The sequence below is a fragment of the Monodelphis domestica genome, chromosome 6, assembly GCF_027887165.1.
Source record: "Monodelphis domestica isolate mMonDom1 chromosome 6, mMonDom1.pri, whole genome shotgun sequence".
NCBI classification, from domain to species: Eukaryota; Metazoa; Chordata; class Mammalia; order Didelphimorphia; family Didelphidae; genus Monodelphis; species Monodelphis domestica.
In genome coordinates this window covers 305,641,550-305,662,260 of record NC_077232.1, presented here as the reverse complement: position 1 = coordinate 305,662,260, position 20,711 = coordinate 305,641,550, and the positions used below count along the sequence as shown (strand labels likewise).

The window sequence follows — 20,711 nt, the reverse complement described above, 5'->3', positions numbered from 1 at the left end:
AGAAAATAAAGTCTCTACACTCAGGGATTTAGATTTGGCATGGATCTGAGAAGTCCTTACCTTGTCTCTCTGGCTCCAATTCACCTTCTAATATTACCAGCAAAGCAATTTTGCAAAAGTGGATGAATCTCCCTCTGCTCACTCAAAAAACCCCCTCTTCTCACCTTTGGGATTAAATTGTTTGTGTTAAAGCTCTTCACAACCTGGCCTCTTCCTATCTTCTCAATCTTCTAATACATTTCTCCCTTCCATTACTCTAAAGTCCAGTAGTCATAGTGGCTGTCCGAATTTCTGAAAGTTTTTTCATCTTCACTGAGGCTTCTAACAATCTCTGATTTCCTTTGAAACAGTTCAAACACCATCTTCTACTGGAGACTTTTCCTGCCTCTGCCCCCTCTCCCTGCGGGTGAGTTTTCTCCCAAACTACCTTGGATTCTTGTATTTTTTTGGTCTCTATCCCATATATACATATGTCATGTATATGTATGTGAATATATGCATTTGTAGCTCCCTGATATAATGTTAGCTCTTTCTATATATATGTTGAATATATGAATGTGTATATCAGGATATGTGAACACGTTGTATATTGTAATATCACGTATGTCGCATATATTACATATATGTATATATACATATATATGACACATACTTGTCACAACGCGCCTGGTGTCGATCAGGTGTTTAATAAACGCTTGATTGGTTGATGAGGAAACAGGCTTGAGATCTTGAAAGACTTGCCCAGTTATGCAGGGTGAGTAGAGCGGGGATTTTGACCAAAATTCTCTGACTTCAGCCTTTAGAACATCTTGGAGACTGAGAAAGTCAGTCTGACAAGAGCTGGAGGGGTCTGGAGGAGCACTGAGGGAACCACGGTGGGAATTATTGTCCCAAGGAGCTGGAGTTACCCTGGAAGGGTTTAGAGGAGGGTTAGGGAGAATCACGTTGTGGGTGGGAGGAGCTGGTCTAGAGGGGCGCTGGAGAGAGTCACAGTTGGGAGGGGTGGGGTCTGGAGGGACTCCGGGGGAGTCACTCTGGGGTCTGTGGAGGGGCACTGGGGAAAAGTTCCGTTGGGGAAGGGGGTCTGGAGAGGCATTGGGGCATCCATCCTGGGAGGAGTTGGAGTAGGGGGTGCTTTTTAGCAAAGCTTTCTCCTCCCTGTCACCTTTCCTTTTTGGACCAAAGAAACAAAGAAGGGCCTGCGGGTCACGACCGGGTGTAAATCCTTCGAACTCCAAAGGAAGCAGTGTAGGAAAGTGGGCAACGCCAGCTGCGTCTGGGCAGACTAGACTTGGGGAGGTGGGTAGCAGGGGAGGGGCTGGAGAAGGATCTGAGTAGAAAAAAGAATCCAACGGGCAGGGCTGAGGGGCGGAGAGGTAAGCTGGAGGCGGGGCCTCGGGCGGGGTTCAGAAAGGGGGCGGGGCTGGAGAGCAGGACCGGGCAGAGTTTTATCGGGTGGGCGTGAGGAGCGGGGCTCCTACGAATGGGTGGGACTTGAGAGCAGGGAAGGAGGAGATGACGACTAGGTGGGCCTCGGCGGGGGTCGCTGGGAGGGTAGAAGAGGCGGGGCCAGGCTGGGAACAGAAGCTGTGGGGAGGGTGTGGTTTCGGAGATGAAGACGGGAGGGACTTGGATGGAAAAGAGTGAAGGGGAGGGGCTTGAGGGTAGGTAAAGAAACGGAAGGGGCCGGGCTCAGCTCACGCCGAGATGTGGGGCTGGCCTGGGCTCTCTGGGGCGAGGCCGGGCTGAGGAGCGGCGGGGGCGGGGCCTGGTAAGAGAACGATGCGGAGAGGCGTGGCCTAGCCGCGTGGGACGCTCTAGGGGCGGGACTTGTCGCGGCGGCGCGCGCGGGGGCGGGGCTGGGCTCGCGCTCCGGGTTGGGAAGCAGGCAGTCGGAACCCAGGCAGAGGTGGCTGGACGAGGACGAGCCGGGCCGGGCGGGCCGGAGGCAGGCGCGCGCTGCGTTCGGGGGCCGGGCCGAGTTGGGCTGGGGAGGCGGGCAGAGGCATGGTGGTGGTGGCGGAGGCGGCGGCGGCGGCGGCAGCAGCAGCAGCAGCAACAGCCTCGGCGGCGGCAGCGGTGCTGGTGGGGGTGGCCGGGAGCTCGGAAGAGGGGCGGCGGCGGCGGCGGCGGCGGCGAGGAGGCCGCGGTGTCCGGGCGTGCGCCGTCTGAGGCAGCGGCGGCGGAGGTAACCAGGCGGGCGGAGGCCTCGCGCTCCCTTCCTGCGGGCCTGCCGGGGCCAGGCCCCCTCCCCCTCCCAGCGCGCCCCGCTTTGTCTCCTCCGGCCAGAGCCCAGGCGGGGGCGGGCTCGCAGGAGCCCCCGCACCCCGCCGTGCGTCCTCCTTCGGAGGCGGCCGAGTCCCTAAAGACGCAGCCGCGGGCCGGGCAGTCAGGGAAGAGCCCAGGGCCCCTCAGAACCTCCTGGAAACGGAGCTCGGGCCGCCAGAGAGTCTTTGTAGGATCCGGGCTGGGGCTGGCTCCCAACTTTGTGCAAGAACAGTGACCGCTGAGGCTCCTCGAGCACCCGAACCCCCAAGTCCTATGAAGCCTCGACCCGGATCAAGCTACAAAGAACCCTACCCTACCACCCCCGAATCGTGCCTTTTTGCTATCCGGATAGTAAACCGGTCCGGAGCTACCCCGAGCTCATGCTTTCTGTTTGTCTCTTTGTTTTATTTCAGTCTCTGGTAGAAGATGTAAACTCTCCGGACCTTGTAGGACCTTGTAGACCCAAGGAACCTGTGAACAGGTTCAGGGAGAATCTTCTGGTCCCAGAAAATTCACTCTCGGGCGTTAAGGAGGAATTGACGTTTGCACAGCTTTACTGCCCTGAAGAGAAGAGGCTGTGATCGGAATCATTTTTGTAGCTTTGCCGGTGTCTGAAACGGCCACGGTCCATCGCTTTGAGTGACTCTCCTTAAAGAAGTCTGGGGCTGTGTCTGCTTGAAAATGGTCATTTGTTTTCTAGAGTAAAGCTCTCTGTTCAATTTTCCTGTGGAGGAGAGCTTTTCTGGATGTGCTTTTCAGGCACAAAATTAACACTAGTAGTCAAGAGAGGCCTTTGGTATCTACACTGAAAGACTGGGCTTTTCCTTTAGTTATTCCAGATGTATTGTCTCATCTCTATACTTGAAACATCCACAATTTCTATAAATTCCAGATGTAGCCATGGAGTTCTGTGACCTATTGAGCCATATGAAAAGTATTATTGAGTTCTGGGACCAGACATCTTTTCATCAGATCAACAATTAAACTAATGTATTATCTGCTACTCAAGACAACGGTTGGAAATAAAATTAAACATCTGCAAAAAGAACTCTCTGCCCAATGTGCTTTGTGAGAAACATTTAGTAGTGATCCCACTTGGAGCTTCATTTGCAAGGTATTACCTAGTGGGTCTCCAGATTTCCCTTTATATTCCCTCAGGTTTTAGCAAATGCTGAAGGAGGAGAGCAGTCTACTATGACCAGTCCTTGGGAAGAGAAGGCCTGCAAAATGGCTCAAACCAGTTTGCTGCAGGGGAAGCAGTTTTACTGTAGAGAGTGGGTTTTCCACAAGCTTCAACATTGCCTCCAGGAGAAAACTAACTGTAGTAACAGTGCTATCAACAACCCATCCCTCGTGAATCCTGGGAATAATGCTAGTGTTGTCTCTGGGAAAGGAGCAGCCTGGGGTGTGTTGTTGGTAGGAGGGCCTGGCAGTGGAAAGACAGCCCTCTGTACTGAGCTATTATGGCCAAGTTCACCTACAAGTTTGCAGAGAGGTTTACATCGACAAGCCCTGGCCTTTCATTTTTGCAAAGCCCAGGACTCTGACACCCTCTGCGTTGGAGGATTTGTTCGAGGTCTAGTTGCCCAGATCTGCCACAGTGGACTAATCCAGGGGTACGAGGACAAGCTAAGGGATCCAGCAGTCCAAAGCCTCTTACAGCCTGGGGAATGCGAGAGGAACCCAGCTGAAGCTTTTAAAAGGTAATGCTAAAGATATTGGACATGTTTTCATTGAGAAAACATAAATGTGCCTTACATGAATAAAAACATCTAATGTTATGATTGCAAACCATATTTCAGTTGATTTCTGTCATTTTAGAAAATAGTTGAAACAAAGAATGAAGTTTCAACTTTCAGCTTTCACTTGCCAAATCAGCATGTTGATGGAAAACGGTTTGTTGGCGGATAGTTTAGTTGTAGTTGATTTAATAGAAGACCCTGAAGCCAGATGGAAACTTAAGGAAGAAGATTGTTTGATTTTAAATTTTCCAATGGGAACTTTTGGTTCGAAAGGGCAGTAATAGGAGATTTTGGGAAGGCAAGTGGATTACAAGGGGAGTGCCTTAGAATTACTGTGGAGAAGATGGTAGCCACATAGAAAAGGATTTTCTGGGAGAATCAATTCTACACCTGGAGTAATTAGTTGCTTGTATTTCAACTAACATCCTTTCAAGGAATTGATTCCTCTTTAATGAGAATCTTGACTATTCAGAATCTGCAGAAAGGTATTCAATAATTAATTGTCTGGGGCTCTTCCCTATTACTTCATTGATAAAGTAAGCAGATATTTTAATTGTTAATTTTACTCCATTTTCCAAGGAAAATTTGGCATTGCCTTGTAATCAGCAAAGATCATTATTGATCTGTTGATAGTGTAGCCCTAAATGATGAAAATTTAAATTAAATTTTGTCAAATTAAGTTGATCACACAGCTAAGTTTCTTTTCAGGTGTTCAAAGCAATTTCAGATATTGAATATGTACAACAAAATAAAAAAACACTAACATTCATAAAAGTCTGCTTTACCTTATCAAGTAAGAGAAGAAAGTTCCATCTTTTGGTTGGTTTGACTTGCCTCTGGTTTTATTGGCATCCATGTTAATTAATTCATCAGGCACTTATTAGTCACCTGCAGTGTGGTGGCCACTGTGCTAAATCTTAGAGATACAAAGACAAAACCTGGGACCCCAATCCTTGCCTTCAGGGGGCTTACATTCTTTACCAGTCTGCAGACAATTAGGGTAGGGACTGGGTTGCTGTAATTATTGGCACAGGAACTCCTGAATAGGATACATGTTGGTGTCTAATCTACAACTTAGAGTTTTAGAATTGCTTAGAGCAGTGAGGTCAAACTCAAAGGGAAACAGGATGGCCCGCCAAAAACTCTATAAACAGTCCATAAGGATCCCTACGGGCCGAATAGTGATTCATTTGAAAATACAAGGCTATCTATACTGTGCTATACCTTTATTTATTTGGCTAAATACTTCCCAAGTCCATATTGTTCTGGTTTGGGCCACCTTGGGGAGGGTGCAGGGCAGCATGTTTGACAGTTGGCTTGGAGGACTGAGGAGTGAGGTGTCAAGGGTCCCGTGGGTCATCAGGTGGTCCTAGCCTTTGGGCAGCTTTCTTTATCCACAATACCATACTGCCTTATAAGTACCTAAACACAAACTAATGAAATGGGGCGGTGAGATGGGCTAGGGATGGTGACATGGTGTCAGCATGCCCTTCCTGTTAAAGAGGCAACACTTGATTTGGTGAAATCTTCTTTCTTGAGGATGGACAAGGATCCCATGAGTGAGGGGAAATGAATGAGGAGCATTTGTCAGTTACTTCTCTAATGCCATTTCTACTGTTAAGATCCTTTCAGTTTTCTGATTTTGAACCACTTGGCAGTGTCGAGGTCTTGGGTGGGCTAAACATTCTTTCTGGGCCTTAACTAGCAGTGGCCAAGCTTCATCTTCCCAGAGGCCGCTTCCTAAGGCGATGCCTGCTGGCACTAGGCTGGAAGCATTGCTGTTCTGTAGATCCTTGGGTTCGAGGCTGTCCCCACCAGCTGAGGGGACATGATGGTAACCTGTTTGTCCCTCAAGGGGCTGTGCTGCTTCATTTCAGCTGGTTTTGGTGAGGGTGACTGACCTCATTCTTCACAGGAGTTAACTTCCTCAGAGAGCTGCCAAGACCCACCTGAAAGCCAGACTGGGCCTGGGGGCCGCCCTTCCTAGGGCTCCTGATGGTGGTGAGGAAGGTGAGCCACGTCTACCCCAATGATGGATGTGCTGGCTGGGTGCATGGATATTTACCCAAGGCTTTTGCCAAGGCAGTGGTGGTCTGTGAGAACACGGAGAAGGGTTCATCAGTGTGCAGATAGCCTAGGCAAAGGTTTGGAAATGGGACATGGAGCACATACAGCGCATGAGCACCAGTAGATAGGACAGCCTGAAGAAGAGTAATGTGTAATGTAATACATGGGAAAGATGGGTTTAAGCTGGATTGTGAAGGGATTGAAATGTTGAATGGGATTTTGTATTTTATCTCATAGAGAGCTACTGGACAGTAGGGAGCCACTGCAGCTTCTTGAGCAGGAGAGTGACATGGTCTGACCAGTACTTTAGGAATACAATTTGGCATCTGTGTGGAGAATGAATCAAAGAGAGAAGAGACTTGAGGCAGTAATCCAGGGAAGTGGTGATGAGACTCTGAACTAGGTTGGTTGTCTTATGAATAGAGAAAAGGTGATGGATGCAAGATGGATTGAGCATGTAACTATAGAATTGATAAAACTTAAATACCGAATGTGACTGAGCCTTTGGCAGCCTGCTTGACTGGAAGGAAGGTGGCACCTTCAGCAGAAACAAATAGGAAGAAGCTATTTGTTTATCCATCTGTTGCATTTGAAATGCCTGCAGGACATTCAGATCTCTTTCAGAGGTCAAAAAGCAGTTGGGATGTGATCCTGGAGTTCAGAAGAGACCCTGAGCTGTAGAGCGCTGGCAGCTGACAAAAGTTGAAACTGTGAAAGCTGGTAATGTCACCAAGACACTGTAGAGAGAAAAGAAAAGGAGTCTAGGACAGGCTTGGGGTGTATCTGCACAGAGGGACTGGGCCATGAATGATGATCCAACAAGGCAGTTAAGAGGAAAGTGGAGAAAGCATTATCTCCTGCAAGGGAGGGGAATGAGGGGAATGTCTAGCCTGGCAGGAAATCAGCAGTGCTAAACGCTTCAAAAAGGACCAGAAGTATGAGGAAAAGCCCTTGGATTTGGCAATTAATAGCTCATAGGTAATTTTTTTTTAACCCTCACCTTCTGTCACAGAATCACAATGGTGTGTTGGTTCTAAGGCAGAAGAGCAGTAAAGGCTAGGGAATGGATGTCAAGTGACTTGCCCAGGGTCACACAGCTAAGAATCGGAGACTGGATTTGAACCCAGGAACTCCTGTCTCTAGTCCTGGCTCTTTATCCACTGAGCCACCCAGCTGTGCCCTCATAGGACATTTGGAGAGAGCAGTAAAAGAGTGAGGCAGTCAAGAAGCTGTATTACAAGTGAATGAGAGGAGGAGGCATTGAATGTAAGCCACTATTTCAAGGAGTTTGGCTATGAAAGGGGAGAGCTCTCTAAATGCTATCTTAAGGGGATGTGAGAATCAAGAATCAGAGAAGCAAGGTGGCACAATGAATAGAGTGCTCCCCTAGAGTCGGGAAAACTCATCTTCCTGAGTTCAGCTCTGACTTCAGACACTAACTATGGTCACTCTGGGCAAGTCACTTAATCCTCCTGTTTGCCTTCGTTTCTTCATCTGTAAAAAGAGTTGGAGAAGGAAATGGCGAACCACTCCATTGTCTTTGCCAAGAAAACCCCAAATGAGGTCACAAAGAGACAGACAGGACTAAAATGACGGATCAGCACCTGAATCAAGAAGGTTTTTCAAGGACAGGGAATATCAGCACCTATTTGTCCATGGTAGGAGGAGCCCTTGGTTGGGAAAGATCGAAAATTAGAGGATGAGAAGGATGCCATAAACTGTTGGTTATTTGCTGAGGTGAGCTGCTGGGCTTGTTCCCGATGGTTGTCTCAGAAAGTCAGTGTCTAATAATGATATTGATGGGAACAAAAACAACAACAGGAAACCCGGCTTAAAAAGGTTAAACGACTTGGCAAATGAATACACAGTTAATAAGCAGAAGATGCACGATTTCAAAGCCCACTCAATCTAATATTCTTCCTACCATACCAAGAGGAATAAGGATTTGGAAAAGCCGGCCTGAACAATAATTTCTCTGATATCATTCTGTAGTTTTGTTATAAGCACATAGTCCATAGAAAGAAACAGCTTCTTTTTGCTTGGTGGAAATATTAAAGTAATCTTTGAATGCATATTATACAGGAGAAGAGAACTGTAAGGGATCTGTGTTCTGATAGTTCATGGGTGAGAAGCACCCGTGCGTAAGAAGGGGATGGAACAGGCATTTTGGAAGAGGCCTGAGAATGGCCCAGGCCAGCTTGTTAGGAAGTTGTCCTGGAAGTGGTGAAGAACCAGCATTTTGGAATGCTCAGTTTGTCAGATGGTATCCAGAAATTACTAGGGTTTATTTAGCTGAAGTTGGGGAATGGACCATTCATTGGGCTGTCATAAAGGATGTTTGTCCATGGGACAGAGACACAGGAAAAGAAGAGAACTGCCTCCCTAAGCACCAGTATGTACATGTACGTACCCACAAGGAAGCAACTAGATGGTGGTGTCATGGACATAGTGCTCAGCTTGCATTTCAGTCCTGCCTCAGATACATGCTTGCTCTAAGCCAGTAACTTCTCAGGGCTAGTTTCTTCATTTCATTTTCATTGAAAAACCTGTTTCACAGCATCCTTATGAAGCTCACGTTGGATAACATAATGTGCTTTGCAAACCTTAAAGCAACTTTATAATAATTAGCTCCTATATAACTTCATTTAATATGATACTTGTGGCCCTACATTTGCAAGATTTTAAAATGCAGTACATCAGGACAAAATTTCTGCATTATTTGGCTAATAGCCAAACTCTGGGCAAAAGCTGTAATCTGCTTCTAAAGTTAGTGAAGGAAATCTACAAAGGAAAGTTTGAGCCAGAAATGTAAGAAGAGTTCAAATTTGACTTCAAAAATACAATTTAGATAAAATATTGAGATGGCAAACTGTTCCCTATTCAGTGTTCTCTAAAATTAAGGTTTAATTTTTCAGGAAACTTGTTTTGGTGAACTAATTTTGATATTTCTTTTGTATTTAAACTTTCTCTGAAGCTCCTGGGCTGTTGAAATGCTAATTCTAAATCATTGGAATCTGGTTTAGCATATAGTAAAGCACTAAAATGCTTAATGACTGATTGACAAGCTTTTGAAAAAAAAGGAACTTAATACAATTATGCAAATATTCAGTCTTTTTTTCATTTTTTTAGTATTGATTTCTGTTTTAAAGCATCAATGTACAGATATTCTGATCATTAATGCTTAGTTGATTCTATCTTTAAATATCATTTCTTGATGATATTATATATATATGATTTGTAGTTGCCAGCGTCTTTCAGAAAATGAGATGAGCAATTATTTATTGTGTGTGAAACCAATATCAATACTGCTTCCTGGTTGACAGAGGGAGCTAATCACTTTATCTTCCCTTTCCTCATTTTTCCAGTTAGAAAGCCTGGTCTTTGTTCCTGGACAACTTTGGTGTCCTATTTCGCTAGTATTCTACTGTTAATAAATCACAAGATCAACCAAATATATACCTTTGTTTCTCATTTAATCAAATGAAAATTAAAATAAAACACAAATTAAAGATATTCCATTTCTTCTTATGTGATCACTCAAAGAATTTTAGCTGATTATATGTTTATGCAATTTGATGTCACCTTGCATCTATTTTCCCAATTTAGGCTTTGGATTGTGGTTTCATCTGTGATGGTGTTCCTTTTACCATTATTCTTGCCAAATGTTAATAGTCTTTTCCACTCCACCAATAACTTGGTAGATTTACAGAAATGCTTATTAATAAAACCAAGTATATAAACTTTATTAGAATCATAGAGCCAGAACTGAGGGGTATCTTGGAGATAACCCCTAGATTTTACAGATGAGGAAGCTAACTAAGGACCAGAGTTATGGTTACATTGCTGGATCCAATCACTACTTCAGATTCAAAATCCACTGGTTTTTTACTGTATCACACCTGAAAGCAGCCTATTAATGGGAACTAAAAGTTAAATTCAGTCTCATAGAATCAGATCTGGGTATCCAGCTTATGTTTCCCTGTTGCTTCCAGAATCAAATATAAACTTTTCTCTGGTATTCAAAACTCTTTACCATCTGTCAACAATCTACCTTTCCCTTTACTCTCTTTCTCACACTATAGTCCAACTGTACTGTCTTTGCTTTTTCTCATACGAGATTCAAAGTAATCACAATCTTTGGTCAAGTAAATCCAGCAGTGGTTGGAAATTAAAATTTTTTTAATTAAAATTTTATTTTTAAAAGTTTATTTTAAAAAATCCTTACCTTCGGTCTTAGAATCAACACTGTGTATTGGTTCTAAGGCATGAGTGGTAGGGGCTAGGCAATGGAAGTTAAGTGACTGGTCCAAGATCATATAGCTAGGAAGTGTCTGGGGTCACATTTGAATCCAGGACCTCTCATCTCTAGATCAGGCTCTCTATCTATTTAGCCACCTAGTTGCTCCTGGGCATATACTTCAACAAGAAAAATAAAAAAGACCTTAAATATTTGGGCAGGGTTTTTTAAAGTTGCAGAAGACCCATTTAAAAAACAAGCAAACCTGGAAGCAAATAAGCAATAGAGAATATATTAAGTAAGTTGTTGCTTTAATATAATTGAATATTATATTACAGTTATGATGGGCAAATAGTGGGAATATAAAGAAATTTGGAACTAAATTTTTGAAATAATGCAAAGTAAAATACTACAGTCATATAAAAGCCTAGGTGACTTATACAGAGAGTTAGTAACCATGGGAGTCAGGATTCACATCTCTTGGGATTTACACTACAACAAACTAAAAAGTTAATCATGGAGCCCAAAATATTCCTCTATAAATCAATGAAATTAATTGATAAATTTATTTAAACTTTTAAGTTCTTTATATTTTATAGTCAGCACTTCTGCTTATTGTCCATAAATTTACCTTGTTTATCCTTGAAGGGATGGTACCTAGTTCTGGTAGAGGAGGATTGTTTTAGATGTTATTGTTAATTCCAAATGGTTTAAAAGAATGACATGTTTTCTGTTGGACTTCTTTGCCCTCTCAGATTTGGTTGAGTCTTTTAAAGCCGAGTCTTTTCACAAAATATTTTTGATATTTATATCCTTAGTTTTTGTTTTTATGTCATCATTCTCACTTTGAATATATATTCCCATCTCTCACAAAAGACCATCACTTTGAGAGAAAAAAGAAAAAAATACTTCAGTAAAATCTCCTAGTTTATCAGCAATATTCAGTAGTGTATTCAGTATCCATGCTTGGAGGTCCCCATTTATGGGAGGGAAAGAATTTTCTTAATAATCCTCCAGAACAAAGCTATGGTTGTTATAGTTGCTTAATATTCAATTTTGTTGTCTTGTGTTTTTTTTTATTAAATTATTATAGTCATTGGGTATATTGTTTTCTAATTCTGCTTACTTCATTTTCCATCTAGTCCTATAAATCTTCTCATGTGTTTCTTAATGCTTTATATTTTTCTTTATTTCTTAAGTAATCTTCCATAACATTCATATATCACACAGCTCTTCTCAAATCAGTGGACATCTATCTATCTACTTTTCCTCTCTAATTCTTTGCCAACCCAAAAAGTATTTCTATGAATATTTCATTATACTTATACCTTTTTGTCATTGACCTCCTTGGAGTGTGTGCCCAGCATATTTCAGTTAGTGTGTGAATATTTTCATCATATTTTAAGCATAAATTCAAATCATTTCCATAATAAGTGGACAAATTCACAATTCTTCCAATAGTGTTTTAGGGTGCCCATATTTCCTTAGCTCCTCCAAAATACACTGTTTCCATCTTTTGTCATTTTTGAGAGTTTTCTTGTGTGAGTGAGGTGAAATGTTGGAACATCATAGTTATTTTGATATTTATAGCTCTTGATTTTTTATTTGGCTCAGCCTTTCACATGATTGTTAATACTTTGATATTTTAATGCCAGCATTCTTTTTCCCCAATCAACAACTTTTTTTTTTATTCTGGCTGCATTGATTATTCTTTTACAAAAGATTTTCAACTGTATTTTATTATTTATGATTTCCTGTCTCTTTCATATCATTAAAAATTCTTCCCATATGATTTTTTAAAAAAAATTATTAGTTATGAGAGGTCCCAATCTTTGTCACCTCAAGAAGAGTTACATCCTTAGAGTTGGTTTTGTTTAAGCCTAATTCTTAAACTACCCTCCTAATGCCCACTTTCCCCCACTTCCTTCCCCTTTCTTTCTTGTTTTCCCTGATGAGTTAAATATATTTCTGCCCCCTATGTATGTATTTTTTCTTTTGAACAGTTCAGATGAGGAGGTTCAAGTGTCAGCCTCTCTTCCAACTTCTTCCTCTTTAATTGTATAGATATCAATTTTCGTACCTTGATTATGGAATAATTTCCCCATAATTTTTCTCCTCCCCTACCCAGTGTATTCCTACTCCCCTCTCTTTCTATTTTTAAGATCATTAAGACAGTCAAAACATTTCCAGACCTTGTCTAATTGAATACCCTCTGTGAACTCTGCTGTAATAGGTTGTAGAGGAAAGACATGTATTACATTTATATGAAAGCAGTTCATCCTTGTTTAGTCCTTCTCCAAAATTACCAGTGATCTCATAATTGACAAACCTAATGATTTTTCAAGCCTCATTCTACTGAGCCTCCTTATAGCCTGTGATGCTATTGATCACTCTCTTCTGGATATTCTCTTTCTTCTCTAGATGTTCTAACTTTTTCTTCTCAGTCATTTTACTAGGTGCTCTAAATATGGAGTGTTCAGAGAAGACTAGTACCTAGGGTGCAGAGATTTGTCATGCCCTTTTCAGGGCTGCTTTCCTACTTTGGTGACTACTTCCCACCCCCCTGCCAACTGTGGTTCCAAGAAGTTGTATCATATTGCCACAACTGGGAAGCTCTCAGCAAGCAGAGTAAACTGGGTTGAGGGTAACTAACAGCCCTCAAGCCTGGTGGTGAATTAGGGGATGTCTACCTGAAGCATGTGAAGATTTCCCCCAGCCGAATGGGTAGATGAGAACCATTTTTTCTACAGGCCATGAAGGTGACTTGTGGACTATTTAGAGTTTGGTCAGACATCAAAGAAGACATAGGGTCATCCACTGCATCACAGGCCATCCCCCCAGTCATTTTGACTTTTGCCATTGAACTTGAACGACTGTGGAAGAGAGAGTGAGGCTAATGGCTTTGTACAGCTCTACTTCACTTAAATTCAGTTCACAAGTAGATCAAAAGACATCACCAGTGATGTCATTTTGGCCCTCATAGAGTACAAAGAGCAACAACCAGTCCTTTATAGTTGTTTATTAATGTTTTTTTACCTTTTTATTTCTCTTTACTCCTATATTTGAAAGGCTCTGGTCTTTTTATCAAGAAGTCTTATAAGTCTTTTATTTCATTAAAAATCTATTTTCTTCCTTTCAATATTATACTCAGTTTTCCTGGGTATGTTATTCTTGCCTATAAGTAAAGAATATTTCCAGGATATACTTTCTGGAATATTGTATTCACAAAAATGCTGCTTCCTTTATATTGGTGCCTGGTAAATCATATGTGACTATGACTGTGGCTCCCCACTACTTGAATAATCTCTTTCTCTGTTTGCAATACTTTTTTCTTTCAGGTAAAACACTGAATTTTTGACTTGTATTCTTTAGAGTGTCCATTTAGGGAGTTCATTCTGAAGGTGATTGGTAGATTCTCTTAGGTTCTACATTGTTCCCAATTCTAAGAGATCTAGGCAATTTTCTTTAAGATATCTGAAATATGACATTTTTTTCATGGGAGAGAGCACATTTATAGTATTTTGATAGCCCAATAATTCTTAAATATTTCCCCCTGATCTGTTTTCCAGTTTAGATGTGTTTTTTTTTGTTATGATATTCTTTATATATTTTTGGACTTTTGAATTTATTTTAATATTTCATGTTATTTATAGAGTCATTGGCTTCTACTTGCTTCATTCTGATTTTCAGGGAGTTTGTTGCTTGGACAAAGTTTTGTGCCAAGTTGTCAATTCCCTTTCCTATTCTTTTCTTTTTCTTCTTTTTTTTTTGGGGGGGGGTGTTATTTTAAAGTAAATTTTTACTGATATTTGTTTCTAACATCACCATAGTGTTCCATATTTTCTCCCAGAGAACATTCCATATGACAAATGACCATTATATTTTGGAGATGAAAAAAAGCTGGCACAACTCCTCAATACATTGATAAAATCTAACAAGGTGTATGTTTGCTCATAGCTCTTATTTAAGTGCCACTTGATCTTTTTTATTTTATTACATTTACTTTTGATTTTTTTTGTCTTTCTTTCCATTTCTGTTATTATAGACACTATGTTTTTTTCTTGGTTCTGCTGACTTCAATCTGTATCAATTTAGATGGTCTTTCCAGACTTCCATATATTCATTGGATTAATCATTTCTTATAGCACAGTGATATTCCATTCCATTCATATACTATAATTATTCCACTGCTGGTGAGCATGTATAGCTCTCTCAAAAAGTGCTTCTCTCTCTCTCTCTCTCTCTCTCTCTTATCATTTCACAGCTCCACCAACAGTGTATTAGTGTACCTATCTTTTCATTCCCTCTCAAAACTAATTGTTGCCTTTTTTTTTTGGCATTTTCACCAGTTTTCAGGGAGTGAGTGAAACTTCTAGTCTTTTTTGATTTGCATTTCTCTTTTATGATTTTGAGCATTTTTAAATGTAGTTACGAATACTTTGTAGTTCTTTTGAGAATTGTTTTGTTCATATCTTTTAATCATTTATTTGTTGAAAAATGGCTAACAGTTTTATATGTGTTTATTAATTGTTTACATACCTTGACTGCCAAACCCTTATCAGGGAAATCTGATAAAGAGTTGTTTTTGTCTTTTTTTACCCACATTACCACTTTCTTATTCTAGCTTCATTAATTTTTTTTCTGTGCAGATTCTTTTTTCCACTGTAAACACAGTATTATGTTCCTTTTTTACTTTAATCTTTTTTAAGGTGATCCTGTTCACCCTGGATTTCTTCTCCTTCTAATCCCCTCTTCTCATTTGATATTCTCCTTTCTTCTCATCCTCTGTTAATGTAACTGGATCATAGAGGAAAGTAGCATTTAATAAGACTAGAAATGGGGTAGGTCGGAATGAATTTGGGGAGGGGTAGTATTGTGTTGCACTTGAAATACCTCCTGAGCATTGGGTTTGAGATGCATATTCGACATTGATGATATGGGATGAGAGCTTGGAAGAGATACACAAGACCTTATACGTATGTGAGTCTTCTATGTAAATGACACTTGAAATCATGAGAACTGTTAAGTCTCTGAATGAGGGAGTCCATAAGAGAGCCTTTAGATACACAAATTGATAGGAGTTGAGAGAAGAGGGATAATAGTTCAGCAAAGGAACCTGAGAAGTAGTTAATCCTTCAGGAGGAGAACTACCAAGAGCTGCAGTGTCAAAAAAAAGAAAAAAGAAAAGAAACACCCAAAACAGAACAGGGGACTTAATATGCATTAGAGAGATCACAACAGATTAGTAATGAGAAAAGGCATGAAACTTAAAAGTTATTGGCAATTTTGGGGAGAGCAGTTTCAGTGGAATGAACTCTTGTGTTAATGGGGAAAAAAGCACCATGTTTAGGAAAGATTTTTAGGGAGTATCTAAATGTTAAGAAACCTATTTTATACTTGATTCTCATCAGTTATTATCTTTGGTTATTTGGATATATAAGGAAGCAAAGTTCTAATTGAAATAAACTGGTTGAAATAAACAGATGTAAATATGGATTTTAACATTTTATCAGGATAGTGCTACTTAAAGTGATTGTTAAGGAATAATGGTAGAATTTCTTGACTTTCATGTTTAAGGGGGAAAATGTTAAGCAACTGGGTATTAATTTTTAAATTCAGATCAGTCTTATTTGGTAGTGTTTTACTAATGTAGTTATTAACTTTTTAAGCATGTACAAATAGAATTTTAATCCAGATCATTTGTAGAGGCCACAAGTCTTGTTTCTATTTGCAACTTTGCTTCCCCTTACCCCCCAGACATCAAAAAAACCTAAAAATAGAATAGGTCTAGAAACTATACTACTCCCTTGCTTTCAGTTGTTTCTTTTGAGAGCAACTTTTTCCCCTTGCAATGCCTATATTATACACAAACTGTGTACTTACGAATGCTTTCTACAATTGTTTCTTATTTGAAAATTTTCATAATCAGATTTACCCTTTGTCAGTGAAGATCAGAATCTTCCGTCACTTGTTCCCACTTCGTTTGGCCAGTTAGCTCTCTTCTAGTTACCAAAGTCCACCTTACTGTACTTCATTATGACTGTCTCCATTGATACTCTGCTCAAGACTCTTGAGCCCCTTATGCTCTTTTTTGCTTAGTTCTTTTCATAGTCATAGAATCTTTGAGTTATAAAGACCTTAGAGATTATGTAGGCCAACTCCTTGATGTTATGGTTTTTTATCCTTCCTTCTCTTTTCTTTGAGAAGCTACTCTATACCATGGGAAATTCAATAATGGCTAATAATGATGATGATGATGACAACTAACATTTATGTAGCACCTACTATTTGCTAGTCACTATGCTAAACACATTAGAGATATTGTCTCATTCAATCCACATAACTTTGAGAGGAGGTACTATTATATGCTCATTTTACAGTTGAGGAAATGGAGACAAACAGGGTAAGTGACTTCCTCAAAATCTCACAGCAGTAAATGTCCAAAACCCAACTTGAACTCTGGTTTTCTTGATTCCAGACCCAGCACTCTTATCTACTGCACCACTCATTATGTACCTCCCCTTCAACCATATGTTGTATATTGTAAGAAGGCTGAGATAGATCTAACACAAAGGAGAATGTTAAAGTACTCTAAGAATACTATATGTGAAAGAGATTATTTCTACGAAGTTATTTTTCTGTTTACTTCTCTGAACCTGCTGCAATCACTAGTTCAGTAAATTAATCTTGTGCTGACTAGGTGGTTGATCTTGTTAGGAGTATGGAAAACCATCATACCATGCTAGCCCTCAAGGAACATGTGTTGTAGTAAGGGAAAGTAGGCATGAAGTACGTAACTTAATAATTAGTACAAGGCAGCATAAATTAAGTAGTATTGTTTTCAATTACTGGAGAATTGCGAGGAGAGAGAGAGAGATGACTGAATGCCTCATAGAGTTGGTAGTATCCAGGTCAGCCTGGTTCTTAAATGAATGAAAGGTTAGATGCATGGATGAATGAATGGATTAAAGAAATATATTAAGTGCTTGCTGTGTTCCAGACACTGTTCTTTAAGCACTTGGAATATGAAAATGAAAAATGTGACAGCCAGTGCTCTCAGACAGCTTGCATTTTAATGGAGGAATAGAACATCTATAAGAGTACTGTGGCCAGGACCTGGAGTTTTTTTGTAGAGAATCCCAAGGATGGTGAATTAGTAGATAGGAAAATCAATTGATATCCCTTTTCCAGAAGAAATGGCACAATTACTATGGTAAACTCTTTGTCAGTAGGGACTTTATCTTTTGTCTTTACTTCTACATGTGTGCACCATAACAAGGACACATGATTAGCATGTAAGACATGTTTCTGGACTGACTGACTCTCAATACTTAGTGAATTGGTAGTGATTAACTCAGCTGGATAACTACATAGTTTCTAGTTCTAATTTCCATATTCTATTTCTGAGACCATTCAGATCTAGTAGGAGCTGAAATTCATCCAAACTTGAGTTTATTTTAAAATGGAAAAATTATTTTTATTGGGTGTGCCCCATTGGTTTTTTAAAGTATTTTAAAATGCTTCCTGTGCTAGTCCAACAAAATAAAGTAATATAGTAATGCCACTTGTTTTTGCCATTTCTCTTCAATCACTGGAGAAGTAATATAGAGCAGTTTAATTTGGAAGATCATCTTCTCTATTAGATAGGTATCTTTGGAATAAATTATCACAATGAATCTGTGATCTTATCAAATCACGACATGTTCTCTGCCACTCCTATCATATTCTCCACCAAATTTTGACATAGGGGATCAACCCAAAATGTCAGAAGCCTTCCCTAATATCCTTCCCTCTTGCCATGTGATTGTATATTTTCCTTTCCTTTCATAAATTTTTTGATAGCCTCCTTTACTCCTGTCCTTCACTGTTGGTCATGTATTGCAGCCAGATCTAGTCCCCCATGTACTTCTTCATGACCCTGAGTGTGATACTCATCTTTAGTCCTTAAAAACAGTTCTGTTCCACATGCCATGTAATAACATCAGGAATGAAGGAAAGAAAGAAAGAAACTCATTTATTAAGCCCGTACAATATTCCAAGCACTTAACAAATATTGTCATATTTGATTTCGTTTGACCAGGCACAAACCCTGGGAGAGAGGTGCTATTATTATCTCCATTTTACAGGTTAGAAAACTGAAGCAGGCAGAGATTGAGACTTGCCCAGGGTCACCTAGTCAGTAAATGATAATACTGAAATGTTATTATTGAAAAGATAGATCTTTGCTTTCATGGGAAGCTTGGGGTCTATAAAAGAGCTTTGCAATTATCTACAAGCAATATAGTCCATGCTTCTTCTTTTTCCCTATGGGGCTAGCTTATCCATCTGACCTATATTCTAATATACATGCTATTGGAAAGCTCTCTAGCATGTCCATTTAAATTTATATTGCAATCTGGCCAATAGGATGCAATAGAATGCATTTAGTTTTTCTTTTCCTCTGTGGATTCGTGGACCAAATTCCTTTGGCTATGTGCTAATTATAGAACTTTTCCTAAAAGTGACATAATATCTTGAAGGAACATAGTGCCCTCCCTAAGTAGGGGGCATCTGAAGTACCTCTCTGTCCACAGGTGATTCCTACCCAACCTGGCCTCTGCAGATATCCAGCATTACGTTGGCAAATACCTCTGAAGAATAGTATGCAGCTCCTTGTTTTACTCCTCCTCTCATGATTATTAGCAGAGGTTCATTGAACAGGAGTATTTCTGTGATTACATTTTCCAAAGAATCCTGAAATGATGTTAATATGTGGATGGGAAACAATAATTTGTTTTTAGAAAAAGAGGGGAAAAAAGATACGGTGTTCAGTTAAAACAGTTTTATAAATCTCATTTGTTAAATTGTACCAAAAAAGATGACAGACAGTTGTGAGCCTAACCTAGAGAGTAGGGGTGGAAGGTAAAACCAGTTTAAAGAAAGCTTCATAAGACTTCAGACTAAGCAGTCATCTCATTCAAAACTGGAAATGAAAAGATGATTATATAAAACATTTCAGCATACTCTTCTCCATCAAAGATAGTGAAACCAGTCACCCTTGGACCCCAACATAGATTCTCAGGTAGTTCTGGAGGAGATAGAAATGACTCAAAGGAGAACTAAATGGGTTATGTCTACAGCTGTGAGGGCCTGGAGGAACCAGTTTACTGAAATCAGACCGTACCAATATATATTAAAAAAAAAAAAGGACTGAAGGAACATCAGCAATTTCTATTATATATGTCCATTTTCCCTTCTATTCAAAATCATCTTGAAAGTTATCTATACACAAGTCGAGGGTATGGTTAGTAAAGCCATTTTTAAGGAACGGGGAAGCAATATTTAACAATTGGCCACATCTCTATGATCTCACAATTTAATTGAAAGTTGTGGAGAATATAAAATCTCATTGTGTTGATTTTTAAAATGCATTTAATTTAGTATAACAAAATGCTGCTGTATAATCTCTTTTACAATAAGTCATCAAACTGTTTTAAATGTATGTATATTTTGTGGAATATCCTCTTATATATGAGGAAAATTTAGTACTCATTTCTTGCAAGAAAGATCTTTAAGCCTATATACATTTGTATCTTTGTAAATATGTAAGTATTTTTTCATTTTATATTAAATCTTGTTTGGAGATGATAGGTATTTGGTAGGGATTGTCATATATTACTAATTTCTCTTTGCTTTTACTGAATAATGTGTTTAAGCCATAAATGCATCTGATTGTTTTTTCCCTTATTTCACATATTGTCATGAAATCAAGGTAGCTTTTATTATACAGAAATTCTTAATTTATAGTTTCTAGTTTTTAGAATTCTGTAGGTGTTTTTTTTTAAGCCAGTTGAATGTTTTTCAACCATACTTATTGTACTTTTGCACATTTGATTTTATCAGCAAGTTTTTATATCTATATTTGTATAAACATTTGTTTATATATTTCTATATTTCTATATGCATACCACCTTATGGAATAACTGGGCTTTCCTGATTCCCTTAGGTGTTCTTTTCCTTCAGAATTACTCTCTGTATGTGTATGTAAAGGAAGAGAGTGGATTACAGAGAATAAAATAAATACTTACGATTATTAGGAATTGAAAAGCTGTTGCACAGAAAAAAAAAATCATTAAAGCCAGGAGAAGATGGGATAAAGATCTGACGTTAGGAGTTAGAAAAACTTGAGTTCAAATTCACAAACTGTACAGCCCTCAGAAAGCCAATCAGCTTCCCCCTAAAAGCCAAGAAAACTTTCTAATAGTATATAAAGGGCAGAAGGTACAGATCTGCATCAGTAGAGGAAGTTGAATACCTGGTAAAATCACAGGTCTGGTTTAAAAAAAAAATCTATTGGTTTCTTTGTATGCAAGTTATTTTCCCTTATTAGATTTCAATACACTTGAGGGCAAAGGTTT

At 39.7% G+C, this 20,711-nt stretch overlaps 1 protein-coding gene across 1 annotated transcript in view; it reads left to right on the top strand.

Annotated features, from left to right (window-relative positions):
* Positions 1-2,815: 2,815 nt before the first annotated feature.
* The window catches only part of ANKRD50 (ankyrin repeat domain containing 50), a 70,157-nt gene continuing 52,261 nt past the window's right edge, over positions 2,816-20,711 (top strand). Inside the window, exon 1 of the mRNA XM_001362588.4 lies at positions 2,816-3,971. Coding sequence (XP_001362625.1) covers positions 3,463-3,971 — 509 coding nt within the window. The 5' untranslated portion in view covers positions 2,816-3,462. The remainder of the gene's footprint in view (positions 3,972-20,711) is intronic.